The following is a 16,625-nucleotide window of genomic DNA, read 5'->3' as shown; positions in this document are numbered from 1 at the left end:
AGCATGTGAAAAGTGATGTTCTCCACTGATACAGAGAAAGTCTAAACTTAAGTCTGGGGAAGATGACAGTTTTGTGTAAAAGATCCACACCATAAGGATATGGTGGAAAGAGCACTAGTTTGGCAAATTTGGCTTGAGATAAAACCTGGACTTCGTATGGAAATATATAATTGACAACCATAGTATTTAGGTGTGTGACTGCTTGCATGAAGTTGACATTTCAAATTCCCAAGAAGCCAAGGAAGTCTTTTTATTGGGGGGTGGGGAGAGGCCGGGGGCTTGGTCATGGGGTTTCAACTCTGCTGTCCCTGAGCTCTTCGGCTCAAGGCTTCTGACCTACCATTGAGTCACAGCCCCACTTCCTATTTTCTATTGTTAATTGGAGATAAGACTCTCACATTCTTTAGGTTCTTTAGTGCCTAGGCTGGCTTGGAACTGCGATCCTGAGATCTCTGCCTCTTGAGTAGCTAGGATTACAGGTGTTAGCCTCTGTGCCCAGCTCCCAGGAAGTACTTTAAAAGTACAAATAATCAAACAGAAAAGCTAAGAAGAATATTGATGATTAAAAATAAATGATTGCTCCATGAAAGAAATTCAGGTCCTTGCAATGTTGGAGACAGGTGTCAATTAGAGAAGGTCACAGCAGGAGAGTGGTTAAGGACTTACTGGAACTGAGTCTTCGCTATTCTTGCTTGGACCTATGGCTATCGAATACTCTTACATGTGCTGACTCCTGATAACACGTCTTAACACATTTTTTTTGGAAGTGCAGGTATGCTGGTGTGTATGTTTATGAATGAAAATGTCACTTAGCTATTGAAAACTACATGTGGATAGATTTTGTGAGACACATGTGAATTATTTATTACAGTTTTTCTATTTTCCCTTCCTCAGGAGATTGTGAATCAGTTGGAATTACTCCAGTTAGAAAATCATCGTCTTTCTGAAGTGGTGATGAAATTGGAATTGGGTTTACATGAGGTACCAAACTTAAGTTTCATTACTATCAAAGAGTTTTAAAATATCACACTATGTAAATATTGATATGGCAGAGTGAATTAAGATTGAGGCGGAATTTCTTTTTTTTTTTTTTTGCCAGTCGTGGGCTTTAGCTCTGGGCCTGAGCACTATCCTTGGACTTTCTCAAGGCTAGAGCTCTACCACTTGAGCCTCAGCACCACTTCCAGCTTTTTTCTATGCATGTGATAGCAAGGAATCGTACCTAGGTCTTCATGCATGCTAGGCAAGCACTCTACCACTAGGCCAAACTCCCGGAGATTGAGGTGGAATTTCTATAGAAATTTTTAAAGAATGAAATCCAAAAAATGATGTATGTGAACAAAATATGAGTTTCCACTCCAGCTGCAGGAAGATAATTTTTTAAAGTTTTTTATTGTAATTAATAGAAGGGTTACATTATATTCGCCAGATAGAAGGTACATTTCTTAACAATCATTGCTACCCCTTCTCATGTTTTTGTCCCCATTTCCCTTTAATTTTTTTTTTTTTTTTGGTTGGTCTTGTGGCTTGAATTCCGGGCCTGGGCACTGTTCCTGATCTCTTCAGCTCAAGGCTACTGCCCTACCCTTGAGCCAAGCCCCACTTCCTGTTTTCTAGAGGTTAATTGGAGGTAAAAGTCTCAGGTCCTTTTGTGCCCAGGCTGGCTTTGAACCTTGATCCTCAGATCTCAGCTTCCTGAGTAGCTAGGATTACAGTCGTGAGCCACTGCACTTGGCTTAATCAAATTCTTTATAATATTTTTATCTGAAAAACATTTTAGTAGGTGCTATAATAAAACACAGGATGAATAAGGTAGGATTCTGCTTTGAAAGATATTAGTTACTTGGTGGAGAGGATAGGAAATGCATACAAGCTCTAGAACCTATAGTGAGTAGCTAACAGTGAGTTATTTTATAATAAAATTCTTGTGACTTTTGTAAGATGATTTTCTGTTCTTCTCCGTCTTCTGTTGATGCAGGTCAAATGTCTAATGATTGTAGAAATTCTCTTTTTCTATCCTTGCAGAGAGAATTATGTCTCCAAAAGTCTCCTAGCTAGTTATAATCTCATATTCATGGAGGCTAGGATGGAAGGAAGTAAAGAAGGCTAAAAATATTTTATTTCAGCTAGAAAAATGGGGGACTATTTCTAAGATCTTTCATGTGGGTAAGATTCTCTAAGCATCATGCAGCCATAAATGTTAAATTTCTGGATGGCAAAAGATTCCATTAAAAAATTAACACACAAGGAGAAAAGTAGTCTATAAACAGATAAGAAGTTAATGCAAAATATTCACATGTAAGAATTTCTTACAAAAGAAATAAGAAAAAGATAATGCAGTAGGAAAAACAGTCCAAGGATATAAGTGGGGTAAGTCATAGAAATAATATAAATATCAAGTGAAAAAGCAGAGTTGTGCAGCCTCTTTTGTATTTATTGAAATGGTTAGTTTGTGGCCAACTAGACTATGAAATGAAATACTTTGCTATCATTTAAGATGGTAGATGGGGCCAAGAGCATGGCCCAGTGGTAGAGTGCTTGCCTAGCATGCATAAAGCCCTGGGTTCGAATCCACAGAAAAATCCAGAAGTGGTGCTGTGGCTCAAGTGGTAGAGTGCTAGCCTTGAGCAAAAAGTGTCCAAGCACAGTGCCCAGCCCCTGAACTCAAGCCCTAGGACTGGCAAAAAAAAAAAAAAAAAAGATGGCAGATAACTCCTGATCTTGTTCCCTTCCCAAATTTCTATAATAATATAATGAAAAGATTTCTTCCTTCCTTCCTTCCTTTCCCTCCCTCCCTCCCTCCCTCCCTCCCTCCCTCCCTCCCTTCCTTCCTTCCTTCCTTCCTTCCTTCCTTCCTTCCTTCCTTCCTTCCTTCCTTGTTTTCTTCCTTCCTTCCTTCCTTCCTTCCTTCCTTCCTTCCTTCCTTCCTTCCTTCCTTCCTTCCCTCCCTCCCTCCCCTCTCTCTCTCCTTCCTTCCTTTCTTTTCTTTTCTTTCAGCACAGGGCATGCATAACTTAGTACTCTGTAGGGAAAGGCATATGTGTGTCTGGCTGGCTTGGATAGGTGACCCGGTAAGTGAGTTGAGTGGATAAACAGTAAATGACTGTCTACCCCAGTAAAGCCAACAGTAAGCTAGTAGTGGAGAACTCCAAGTACAAATCTGATTTACACTACAGAATTCTCCCAAGGATTCACAATGTTCATCTGAGAAAACTTTATCTTACTGCAATGATTACCTATTCATATTCAAGAGCTGAGAACTCTCAGGGGAGCTTAAGCCAAAGATTCTGTTTTGTGGATTCTCTCCTGAAATCTCCATCTAACTGGTAACAATGTTTTTTCCTTACACAATCAAATGCATGCCTGCTAGTCAATTTTGATGTTACCTTTCACATTCATTTATCTGTAATTGGAAATTCAGAAATAACTTAGAGAAATATTTGATGGATACTTGAAAAAGATAAGTGTTATCTTTTTTTATTTTAAAAAGTATGGTTATGTGACTATAACCCTCTTTATACATTATCCCAACAATTAAAAAAAAACAGAAAATAACTGAAAAGAAAAAGTATGGTTAGTGATATCAGACATCAACTGGTAAAAGTCGTGTCAGCAGTTTAAGCTTTCTATAGGTTCAGAGTACTGCACAGTGAGAACATGCCACAGGTGTTATTCATAATAATTATTAGGAAGAGTCCTTTTTATTTTTACCACCAAGGAAGGTAGAGTTACTTTTCCAAAATGAGATTGGGCTAACAACACTATTTCAATATATTAGCTGATTATTTTAATGAAAGCAGTAGCTTTAACAAATATTTGCCACATTTTGAAAACTGGCTAGTTCAAAATTTAGGTCATCTGTTGTGCAGATGTTCTCTGAGATTTTACCTGGCATGGACATCTTGTTTGAATATTCTGTAACTTATTGTTCCTACTTGTACAGAGGTACTGACAAGTGTGTGTGTGTGTGTGTGTGTGTGTGTGTGTGTGTGTGTGTGTGTGTGTATGTATATATCTCTATATATCTATCTATATATTTTTTTTATGGGTTGTGGGGCTTGATCTCTGGGCCTGGGCACTGTCCCTGTGTTCTTCAGCTCAAGGCTACCATCCTATTCTTGGGCCTAGACATTGTCCCTGAGCTTTTCAGCTCAAGGCTACCACCCTACCCCTTGAGCCTCAGCCCCTCTTCCCGTTTTCTGTGGTTAATTGGTGATAAGAGTATCATGTTCTTTAGTGCCCAGGCTGGCTTTGATAAGTGATCAGCTCACATCTCATCCTCCTGAGTAGCTAGGGTTACAGGTGTGAGCTACCTCGCCTAACTCTGACAAGTATATTTTAAAATTTATTAGTTAGGTGGATTATGTTTGTCAAGAACATCGTTGACTAGCAGTCTTTCAGAATTTTTTTTTTTTTATAGAAAAGAGCAAGCTGGACTATAATGATCACATAATTTTGTAGAATCACAATTAAAATACATTATTATTAGACGAAAATGGCCCTGTATTACCAAGAAACATTTAAAATTGAAGGGGTAATGAAGTTTAGGATCATAGAGTTAAACTCAGATCAAGTAGCAATTGTCACCATTTAATTGAGTTCTGCCTATCACATCCAAACTTATGTCCAACTATGGGTACCAAAATTACACAAAAGTTATGTTGATGAAAGATTATTTACTTAAAAGCTGTCCCTGCCAACCAGAATTTTTTAAAGTTTAGAATGTTTCATTAAAATGTCTTTACTTGAACTTGTTCTCTTGATGTCCTTTCCTGGTGTATAGGGCTCTTAAGCTTTTTGCCTCTGTTTTCTTTTTCTAAGCTTTCCTCCATTTCATCCTGCTTTTCTTCAGCTTCTTGGATATACATGTTACATGAGGAAGCCTGTCGTATTTCTAATTTTCCACTAGTATTTGTTCTAACAGGCAGACAATTTTTCTGTTAGTCTAAAGAGCACTAAAGAAAAACGCTCAGTTTTTCCAGAGTAAAGAAATGGATTTAGTTACAAATAAAACAAATTCAAATTTTCAACCAGCAATGTCACAGATTAGATGCATTCTTGTATAAATTAAATGATTCTAGTATTCTTTTTTTTATTAGGCAAAAGAGATTTCACTAACAGACCTTCAGGAGAATTATATTGAGGCATTAAACAAATTAGTGTCTGAAAATCAGCAACTACAGAAAGATTTGATGGATACCAAATCTCAACTGGACATGGCTACTGAGATGTGTAAAATAAAAGATGACAGGATCTTTAAGGCAGCACACAGCAGGACAGCTGAGTTCAACACAGAGTTGAAGTAAAATTGCTTAAAAGTTTCTTTTAAATGTGTAGATGTGTAGCTTTGCAACACAATTCACACTTGCTTGAGAATAATTCCTGACTCATGAACATTAACTCATCAAAGAGCTCTGTGTTTTAAGTTTGAGGTACAGCATACATAGCAAAGCTAGGTATGATTGGGTTACAGTGGAGGGAGCACTTTCATTAAAAATTTACAGTTTAGGGCTGGGATGTAGCTTGTGTTAGAGTACTTCCCCGAGCATGTGATAAATCTGATCCTCAACATTGGAGAAAAAAAAAGACAAACGAGTTTTGTGCACTCTGGTTATAAACAACATCTTTATTGCTCAGACTTTTCATGCTGCCTTTTACCTCAACCCTATGTTTTTTATAAGAAGTAGAACCTGGCTTTGTTTTTGTTTTTGTTTTTATTTTTGGTCATGGGGCTTGAACTCAGGGCCTGTGTGCTGTCCATGAGCTTCTTTGGCTGAAGGCTAGCACTCTACTACATTGAGCCACAGTGTCACTTATGTTTTCAGGTAGTTAATTGGAGGTAAGGATCTCATGAACTTTCTTTCCCTGGCTAGCTTTGAATCCTGATAGCTAGGATTATATGAGTGAGCCACTGGTGCCTGGCTGAGAATTTGCCTTTTTATAAAAAGCGTCTATTGTATTTTTGGTGACTTAATTATAGGCTTTTATCTTAAGAAGGAAGTCAAGGGCTTCATTGACCTTTACACCGTAGGGCTTATATATTTTTCTAATAAAGTTTTTGTTAACAGTCCCTTCCTGCTTTACCCCTCAATGAGGCTGGGTGAGTTTTATGTGCAGGGTACTTCCTTGCTCTGACACCAGCCTCTCTAGTTTTCTCTGGCAGCCAGTTTGTCCTCCTACCATAGTATAATTGTTTGAGAGCAAGGCTTGGCAGTGGAGGGTGGACTTTTAGGTCCTGGATAGGGAAAGCAACACCTGGCTTGAGGAACAGACGTTCCTTTTCAAAATCACAGAGTCTTACTAGCTAGCCTCTTTGTTTATGCTTAAATCAACATCCTACAAAGCTTCTGTTGAAAAACCAAAGTTGCTACCATTTTTCATGTGTTTTGTTTTCTAATCTGCCATCCAGGCCAGAGCATGGCCAGCACAGACATGAAGGAATAAAGACCCAGAAGCATAAAGCAGGCTTCCACTTTCCGAGAGGACAAGCACCGGATAGCATAGACCCCAGGTCCAGGGTCCTCAGCCCCCGGAGTTCTCAGATCAGCCCTTGCAGCTCCACACTGTCCTTGGCTTCTAACTTTCTGTGTCCAACTCACATTTTGCCTTCAGTGATGGATATAAATGAGACCAATTTTTCTGATACTGTGTCTGACAGTATGAATGAACAAGAAGAGTATGTATGTTCGGTATGGAAACTTTCTGACCTTATTTGTTTATTAGCTTATTTAGTTTGATTTTACTTTTGAAGATGAAGAGGGTGATTTTGTTTCTTAGTGATTATCTGTCATAAGTACCTTTTAAAAATTATTACATATTTCTGACTTACAACTTTGCTTGTGAAGATATATTTGACCAAGGTCATTCTTCACTGTATATCCGAGTTCTAAAAAATTCTTTCCTACTTTTTTCTGAGAGCTGGTTTTGAACTTGAATGGTTGTTGGCTCAAGGAATATCTCTACCAGCCAAGAAAGCCTGAGGCATAGACAGTGCTGAGGAGCAAGGTCTGGGTGCAGGTAGAGGAGGAAGGCTGTCTATCTGAGGTATGCAGAGTGGGCCTGGGCTGCCATACATAGACCTTAGAGCTGTGCTGGGCTCCACTGGCATTTTGTCTTTTTGCCTGAAGCACTTGCCTCAAACGCCTCCTATGGTCTTCAGTGGGTGTGTGTTTGGGGAAGTGTGGTCTCTAACTTTATCTGTGGCTACAAGTTCATGGAAAGATTTCTAAGTTTCCAAAACAGATCTCCATTCAACTTATGTCATTCTAAGATAAAAAAACAAGCAAGCAAACAAACAAAAACCCTGAAAACTAAATTCATTCCTAAGTTTGGCAGAAAAACATTTTGTTATCAAAACTTCCCTGTCCTGAGTAGGGAAGGTTTATTTAGTGTAAGTAGCCATGCATCTTGCTTCAAAAATACCTGTGTATTTGGTTATAGCATGTTATCTCAGCTTCCACCAGGTAAATTAGTGTGATTGCTGCTTCCTAAACCTTAGTGTGGATTTCCAGTCAATATGTGGATGTGCACAGAGCCAGGGAAATACTTGAGTCACCAGTGGGGATGTTTTCAGTGGAGATAGTAGAAGGTCACCTTCTGCCTTCCTGTCACAGTGGATGGTGACAGCATGGGCAGCGCAGTGTAGTGTAAGTACCTCAGTGTTGGGCCAGCTGTATTGGGTTTGAACCCCAACTCTAGCAGCAGTTAATGAGGTGGCCTTGGGAGAGTCAGTTAGCACTCCTGAATAACATTTCTCTTTTGTAAAATGGACACTATGAGATCTTCCAGGCCAAGTGTCCAGGTTGTAATATGTGTGGGGTCTGTGTGTTACCTTTGTGCATTTCCTCCAGGGAGTGGTTCTGTAGTCACCAGCTCTGGATGATTGCAGGGCAGAACTTACTGAAGATGAAGATGGTCTCCATCTAGCATGCTTCCCTGAAGATCTGAATCTAAAACATCACCAGAGTAAACAAAGCTTTCACATGGAAGATGGGTTTTAAGGAAGGGAAAATACTGTTTTGAACTGGCATCTGATCTATTATTTGTAGATTTTTTGGTGCTTCAAAATGAAAGTCACACAATCAGAGTGTTATAGATTTGAAATAGTAGGCATTGAGTACATTCTCTTTTAGGGTATGGAAGGCTGTATAGGTCCGAATTGAGAAATTCTTCAAACTAGTACTTAATAATTACATTTATTCCACACTTTACATTGATACAAGGTCAAAAAGGGAAAGATCTGTGTCAATTTTTTCTGTTTTTTTTTCTTCTTCTTTTACTGTTCTTGTCATTAGGATAAAAACTAAGAAAAATCTTTTCAGGGGAAAATAACCTTTTAAAATCTTGCTAGTTAGAAAATGGTAAAAGTAGTGCCAGAGTGCACATTTTGACTCTTATCCATGTCACCATGTGCTCCTCTCCTAGTCTTCCATGCCTATATCCCCACTGGGCTCAATAGCAACCAGATTTTTGGAAGAAGAAGAACTGAGATCTCATCATATTCTGGAACGTCTAGATGCCCACATTGAAGAACTGAAAAGAGAGAGTGAGAAGACAGTGAGGCAGTTCACAACCCTCATGTAGCCACTCCCCAACCACGAGCGGGAAGTGAAATGGAGCACTAGTCTCAGCATAAGCGAAGGAGCAGCTCTTTAAAAACACCAGCCATACAGAATTACAGAGGTGATGCCTGTTAAATAGGTGAAGAAGTCTGGGAAATGCTCCTTCTCCGTACATTCTCACTGCGTCGATTTGTTTGAATTACTTCTCCCAGCAGTAATTTCCAAGAATAAACCATTTTGCAGACCTTTTCTCATATGGATATTTCTTATTGGAAAGTGATACTTTCTCTTGAGTGAAATTTGAGTAGGTAGGTACTAACTGAAATAAAGCTTTTGTGAAACATTTTGGAAATTCACTACAGGAACTTCCTTTTAGGGAAGTGTGTAGTAGAAGCATGGGTTTGAGGCGCACTGATCTGAGTCTGTCTGGAAGTCTATGAAGGGGCCGTGCTGAAGACCTTGGCAAAGAGCCTCTCACTCCACTATGAAGTGGATGAGGTTGGTGGAGGGACAGGGCTGTCTTTAGAGTGTGGAGCCTATGGTACACCCAATAGGAACGTTCAGCATCTGCATCCCGAGGAAAGGTTCGGGGGAGACAGAGGCCTGGGAGTCAAGACTCAGAAGGCATCTGAGGGTCATGGGAGTTGATAAAAACCAAGGAGGATGAGACAGTGAAGAGCAGGTTGCTAGGCTAGGAGCCCTGAAGGATGCCAGCGATTGGGGACCATAGAAACTGGATCCAGCACAGGAACTGCAACGTGCAATTAGGGACAAGGAGAAAGCCAAGTGTGGTGAATTTGCCAGCTCCAGGGCCAAATCCTGCTGCTGTCCAGTGTCATTGAATCATTCCCACTGGATACAAACATCCTGGTATGTTCACTTCCTTTAATGACAAAACAGATTCTCAGTTCTGCATGTCTTTCTCTACTCTCCATGAAAACATTTCTGATAAGAGTTGTTTTTTTCAGGGCCCTTCTGAGCCCTCTTCAATCCCATCCCCTCCCCACCTTGAAGTTCTTGCTTCCAAGGTCATGGGTAACCTCAGTCAGCATATTTTTCCTCACTTGGCACTTCTGTTTTCCCCTGCCTGCTGGCTGTTCTTCCTCATTCAACATAACTGGATTTCCCTCTTCTCAATGAGTTTCTCAATAGGCTCTTCTATTTCTTTCTTTCTTTGATAAACGTATGCCATAGCCTGGCCTTGAACTCAATCTGTAGCCTGGGCTGGACTTAAGCTTGTAATGTTCTTGGCTCAGCCTCCTCAGTGCTGAGATCAATAACTAATCTTGGCCTCCTCCCAGAGCTGCTTCCCAGCTACCTAGATGTTTACAAGATAGCATTCACGTGGATGCCTGGTGAGTACTGTACATTAAATGTTTTCAGCAGCGGTCTCTTAATCTCAGTCCATGGCCTTGTGTGCCATTTAGTAGGAGCCATCCCAACCCAGGCCTCTGGGAAACGCTGTCAGTTCTGCCTTCAGACCCATTTCAGGGCCAACCACTTGTCCTCTACTTCCAAAGCCCTGATCTAGACTACAGACTCTTAAGAGTCTGGCAACGCTGTTCAACACCTGACTCCCAGTAGTTCACTCACAGAGCCTCCAGAGCTGTACTTGAGGAATATGAAGCCATGTCATTGCTAACTCCCTGGGAATCTTTTGGCACTCGAGCTAAATTCCAAATGACTTCTGCTGCTCTACAGAGCTTCAGTGAGCCAAACTTGCTTATGTTGCTTACTGTACCATATCCTTCAGTGAGCTCCTCCCTGCTAGCCCCCTTTTTGCTTCCTGGGTGCAAAAAGCTTTACTAGCTCAGGCTACCCTTTGCTCTTTACCTAAAACCCCCTTCTCTCACTACTCTCTCAGGCCTGCACTCTCTAGGTCCTCTTAAGTGAGTCATTCCTGACTACTGTATCTCCAATCTACTTCCCCCATTTTCTCTAGATCTTTGTCCTGAGGTAGCTCCTCTCTATGGGTTCGTCCCTCTCTGGGATATTTTTCTTGTTTGCACAAAACTCCTTGAGGATAGAGACTGCCTGTGTGTTTCCTGGTAGGACCCTCCCATCATCCTTCAAAAGCCCAGCATTCAGGAAGTGATCAGAAACAACAAGCTAGGGGATTGGTATCCTTTCTTTGTGCTATCATACATGGTAACCCTCAATTCTCCTCTTCCCATACTCTGTCACCAGCTCACCTCTGTTAACACCTAATTTACTTGGCATCTTTGTCTCCTGTGACAAAGTTTTGTCTTTTTTTTTTTTTTTTTTTTTTTTTTTTTTTTTTTTTTTGCCAGTCCTGGGCTTGAGCTCAGGGCCTGAGCTCTGTCTTTGGACTTTCTCAAGGCTAGAGCTCTACCACTTGAGCCTTAGCACCATTTCCGGCTTTTTTCTATGTATGTGGTGCTGAGGAATCGAGCCCGGGTCTTCATGCATATTAGGCAAGCCCTCTACCACTAGGCCAAGCTCCCAGCCAAAGTTCTGTCTGTTAGCCAGGAGTTTTTCCTAATTACCAATGCCATGTGATGCCTTCCCCTGGCACCACCCACACTGTGCCATCCTCCCTGATTTCTGTCTCTTGAGCCTGCCATTGTAGAGCATAACATACAATGACAAACTCTAGATGAATGAGTGTCATTACTGTTCTACAGCTTAGTGTGCTTACTTTAAAATGGGGTTAAGAGGACTTATTGGACATATATTTCTGAAGGCTTTGCAGGCTCTGAAAATACTGTACCTATGTGGATTGGTGTGAGGGGGTTTCTGACTTCCAGACTGTCAAGCATTGGCTTCAAATCTGAAGGCTCCTGCTTCAGGTTTTCATGCAGAACAGAGATGGAGTAGAGTCACCGGGCATGTCTGAGGAATCATGAGGTACTGTGTATTTCCTTACATTTATACTGTATTTTAAAAGTTGACATAATTAGTTGATGGCTGAAGTTTGAGTTTTGGAGCTCAGGCTCCAAAAATTTAAAGGAGTCCAGTGTCTTTATGATTGGTGGAAAATAACCAGTGGTTGATGAACATAGGTATGTAAAGTAGCTGAGTAGAGCATTAAACTGTAAGTCTTGACTGCAAGTTAACATCTCAATTTTGTTTTAAAAAATGATTAGGTACCCAAATCAGTCAAAATTACTTTTGAATTTTCTAGCTCAGTTTTATACCTTCAAGGAGACTCAAATGAAATGAAATGATGAGGGGTCTGGTCTGCTTTTGGGGTGCTCTATCGTGGTTGGTTGGGTGAGTTCTCTTGTTCCACTTGCCCTGAATTCTCAAGGAGTTTGGGGGAATTGCCCAGATTTCCATACAGATTTCAGCTGGAGGGGACATAGCAGAGTCCTACCAGGGGCTGGACACTATCTTCCTGTGGGGCCTCATTTGGTCTCAACAGCTTATAAAGGGTCTGGTTTGTCAAGAGCCAAGTGGTAGAGTATGGTCTCAGCAGGCTGACAGCCCTGTTCCTAAGTCCTAGCTCTGCTACTTTATTGGTTGTACAATCTTGGACAAGTAATTAACTTTTTTTTTTTTTTGTCAGTATGCGATTTGAACTCTGGGCCTTGGCCCTGTACCTGAGCTCTTTAGCTCAAGGCTACTACCCTACCCCTTGATCCACAGTGCCACTTCCAGTTTTCTAGTGGTTAATTGGAAATAAGAGTCTCATGGTCTTTAGTGCCCAGGCTGGCTTTGAACCGCGAGCCTCAGATCTCAGCCTCCTGAGTAGCTAGGATTACAGGTGTGAGCCACTTCGCCCGGCTTTTTTTTTTTTTTTACTCGTACAAAATGAGGCAATATAAGCAATACTCATAGACCTTTTGTGAAAAATTAACTTTTAATAATTATAAGCACTTTAAACACTATTTGATGTAGCAGGTACTGTGTAAGTGTCACATTGAATGAAAAACAGATCTACAGCATTCTGTTTTGATATTGATCTCACTCCAAACAGTTCTGCCTTCCATCTTATACTCGTGTGCATAACACCTAGTAAACAGTGAGTGATGGTGTTTTGTTTGCAAAATACCCTTGAATCCAGTACCTACAAGTTATAGGTGAGACCGGTGGCCATAAAATAAACTCATCACTGAGGATATAAGTGTTTAAGTAGCATTGAATGCAGAATTACAGAGAATAGAAAAGGGACTTTCTTGGCTTGTTCCAGATGTGGTTTGAAATAGCATACAAAACTCTATCAAGAAGAGCCAAACAGGAGAATCAGGGCAGAGTGACATGAGGGCTTGCAGCATTGATTGACAAATTAATTCAGCTATCTAGTTTAGTTGTGCGAGGCTGCCAAGTTACTTCTGTTGCTTCTTAGGAGCAAAAGCAGAGGAGAAAATACTATACTTAAAACTTGGATAGCTACGTATGGCGCCTCATTTCTATAATACTAGCTATGTGGCTGATGGAGAGGCAAGGATCAAATTTTCAGGCCAGTTTAGATAAAAATGTTTGCAAGACCCTATTACAGAAAACAAGTCGTGTGGGTATTTATGCTTCCATAAAATGTTTCTGTAGTTCAAGTCTATTTTGTAGTTTAAATCTTTGTTGGTTGATAACTAACCATAGGAGAGCCATGCAAATGACAGTTGATGCATTTATCAGTCCTTCAAACATTAATCAGCAAACTCCTCACTTAGAAGATGGAACTTCTGCTATTCCCTGAAGGCACCAGCACAGGTGACAAAGATGCCAGCTCCCCTCCAGCTCCCAGACCTCTGACAAGTGTGCATGGCAGGATGGACAACACACCTGGGCCCTTAGCAGTTTGCATCAGATGTGTTTGAAGACAGCCCCAGGGCCTGAATCCGTGTGACCAGTGAAGTGAAAGCAGAGAGGGAAGACCTCAAAGCTACCTGGCCACTTAGCAGCTGTATGCCCCCGGGCAGTGCCTTCGTATGCAGAACGTACACTGTGATCCTAACTCATCAAGGCCATCACAATGCCAGGTAAGATGCTCAGCAGGGAAGAGAACATGAGTACCGTGCATGGAGCCCTGCAGGTAGTAGCATCATTCATAAATAGGGCAAGGTGTCAGAATCATCTACTAAGGCCCTTCATCTTAACTACAATGTCTAAGAGACGATTGTAGAAGCAGGTTTGGGGAGATGTGGGAAAGATACGGATATCCAGGGGTAAGAGGCAAGTAGAACCCTGACTAGACATAGCCTGAAAATAACTTCCCATATTATATTAACTTGTCAAGAGAAGAGAACAGAGAAGGAATATTGGAAGTATGAAGTCACATATTAAGCCAACCCTGCAGGATAACAAAAGATTTCTCAGAAGAAATTCTGAAGGCCAGGAGGGCTTGGAGTTGAGTATTTCCAGACCTGAGAGCAGATAACTGCCAACCTGGATTATTATATCCAGGAAAGTTACTCCTCGGAGTAGATAGAGAGAATAAAGATCTTCCAATATAGGAATGCATGACAATTATTCTAGAATTGCAGAAGATATTTAATCATACATGAGGAAGAGGAATTCGTATCCTATGATTTTGGAAAAGAATAACCTCAGTAAAAGAGTAGAGAAGCAAATGAGAATTAGGAAAGAATCAAACATTATCTTTTCATTAAACCATCAAACCTTTAAGATGAACGGAAGAGAAAGAAGAATATTTGAAACAACTAGAAGAAAAACAAAATAAATTATTTCGTAACTTTCCATTATAACTCTGTGTATAACTTATTTTAATTCTCCAATTAAAAGACAGACTGGCTGATTGGATCTAGTTGTTTGCTATCGGTAAGAAATGCACTTTACTCACCAACATGTACACCAACTGAAGTAAAAACAGAAAAATTATGTGCAAGAAAATAAAGTAGGAAAGCATTAGCTATGCTGGTATTCAGCAAAGCAGAATTCAAGACAAAATGGGGGGGGGGAGGGAAATGGGTACCAAGACATGTGAAAGGGTATCAATGTATGTGAATTAATGCACCTTCTATCTGGCAAATATCATGTAACCCTTTTACTAATTACAATAAAAAAAATAAAAATACAATTGTAGGAAAAAAAAAGAAAAAAAAAGAATTCAAGACAAAATTAGAAGACACAAGGTCAGCATGATCCTGAATATACATGTACCTGGTAGTGTTGCCCACCCTTTCATAAGCAAACACTACTGGACATAAAGGCACTGGTAGGCCCAATACAATGACATTTTTTTTTTTTTTTGCCAGTCCTGGGCTTGAGCTCAGGGCCTGCGCATTGCCCTTGGACTTTTTCAAGATTAGAGCTCTACCATTTGAGCCTCAGCACCACTTTCAGCTTTTTTCTATGCATGTGGTACCAAGGAATTGAACCCAGGTCTTCGTGGATGCTAGGCAAGCACTCTACCACTAGGCCAAACTCCCGGCCCCTACAATGACATTTTAATTTTAATTTTCCACACTCATAGAGGAAAAAAAAAGTAGGGCAACCTCAGAGTTAAACTATACCTTGGATCAAAAGAACCTAAAAGGAGCTCTCTTGTTTTCTCTCTTCACCATCTTTTCCTGTTATGGGGGCCTGCAGGGACTCTTCACGCCTAGTTCCTATATGTCTGTGGTCACATGGCTCAGTTGTTCTTAGTCTTTTGCAGCTGTGGCTATGGCTCTGTCCTCAACCTCTATCCTCTCCACAGTCCTCCCTGCCACCTTGCATGGGGATTACTACCTTGGTCCTCCTGAAGCCAAAATGACATGCTTCCTTGTGTCATGGGTGCAGTCAGCCATCTGCCTGTGATGGAAACAAAGCCATCTCAGCTTACTGTCAGGGCAGGCAGATTCTCCTGAGAGGAGGGGCTCCTTGGATCCATCCATCGGTTGCCCAAGCCCTAAGTTGTTTTCCTGGCGGTAAACACCACGTATGCCCTGTACCAGGTGGCATTTGGTCTCTTTCTGTAAATTTGCATTCCTACTGAGACAAGGGAGAGTTACTGCCGTGCGTCTGATTCTTAAATTAGTTGGAAGCAAGAGGCAAATGACTCCTTAGGATGTTGGAACTCAACAGCCTCTTTGGTCAACAGCTGTGTAAATAACACAGTAATCTATTACTTCATTTTTTTGAAATAACAAATCATACTGACCACTTGTTTGAAAATCAAGGTATTGTTTGATCCTAGGGATGAAGTATCTGGCAGGTGTGCCGTTGATTTTTCCCATGGGTGACAGGCCTGAGTACATTTTCTCACTCCAAGTCGGGGATGTCAGGCAGACTCGCCATTGGAGTCCAGATATAGTCTTTTTTTTAATGCTTTATTAATTTTTAATATTTTTATTTTTATGCCAGTCCTGGGCTTGAGCTCAGGGCCTGAGCACTGTCCTTGGACTTTCTCAAGGCTGGAGCTCTACCACTTGAGCCTCAGCACCACTTCCAGCTTTTTTCTATGTATGTGGGACTGAGGAATCGAACCCGGGTCTTCGTGCATGCTAGGCAAGCACTTTAACCACTAGGCCAAACTCCCGGCCCTCCAGATATAGTCTTAAGACCCCCAGAGCACCCTGGAGGGCTGTGGTTTGGCAGCTTGCTGGTTGGGTTAGCTGGAAGCCTATGCATCAGATAGCTCTGAATAATCTTTGCTATTTTGGAGTGTCTGCAAGTTCCATTTGGCACATTTGTGGCACACATTGCCCTTCCTGTGTCCAGTATCACCAGTCTTAACTGAGCTCAGGTGTGACCCCTAGAAACCTTCTGAGCCCCATTCTCCAAGCAGCAGTGAGCAAATCTCACAAGATAGCTATTGAGATGACATCTTCCTGGAATCTGTCCAGGTGTCCTTTTCTTCCTCAGACTTGAATGACATCAGGCACCCCCCACCTCCCCACTCCCACTTCCTCTTTTCCTTCAGCCTGAGGGTTTTCTCTTTTGAGATCAGCTTTGGGGGGTGGGAGGATGCTGTTCACAGAAACTGTGAGCTTTGAATGTTCACTTTTGTTTTTAAATACCAACTCTCCTGAAGATAATGACCCACACTCCAACTCTATGCAGGTAATTCCACATAGCACAGGTGGAGCGCTGGTGAGGGTTTGGTGGAAGTATGGTGAGGGAACCCTTTAGTGCAAGCAGGACTTCCTCAGGGGGCACAAC

The 16,625-nt window shown here is 41.2% G+C and overlaps 1 protein-coding gene across 11 annotated transcripts in view; it reads left to right on the top strand.

The window, feature by feature from the left end:
* The window catches only part of Cep63 (centrosomal protein 63), a 70,688-nt gene extending 61,878 nt beyond the window's left edge, over window positions 1-8,810 (top strand). For 8 of the 11 annotated variants that reach the window (XM_090323518.1, XM_090323517.1, XM_090323516.1 and 5 more), the window contains 4 exons: window positions 895-981; window positions 5,100-5,302; window positions 6,410-6,689; window positions 8,425-8,810. In XM_090323518.1, coding sequence (XP_090179644.1) covers window positions 895-981; window positions 5,100-5,302; window positions 6,410-6,689; window positions 8,425-8,583 — 729 coding nt within the window. In that variant the 3' untranslated portion in view covers window positions 8,584-8,810. The remainder of the gene's footprint in view (window positions 1-894; window positions 982-5,099; window positions 5,303-6,409; window positions 6,690-8,424) is intronic. The other 3 variants (XM_090323523.1, XM_090323524.1, XM_090323521.1) reach the window with 2 other exon arrangements.
* Window positions 8,811-16,625: the final 7,815 nt, after the last annotated feature.

Source organism: Megascapheus bottae, chromosome 32 (assembly GCF_031878675.1).
Source record: "Megascapheus bottae isolate mThoBot1 chromosome 32, mThoBot2.hap1, whole genome shotgun sequence".
In the NCBI taxonomy this organism is placed as follows: Eukaryota; Metazoa; Chordata; class Mammalia; order Rodentia; family Geomyidae; genus Megascapheus; species Megascapheus bottae.
This window is presented reverse-complemented; position numbering and strand designations above follow the sequence as displayed.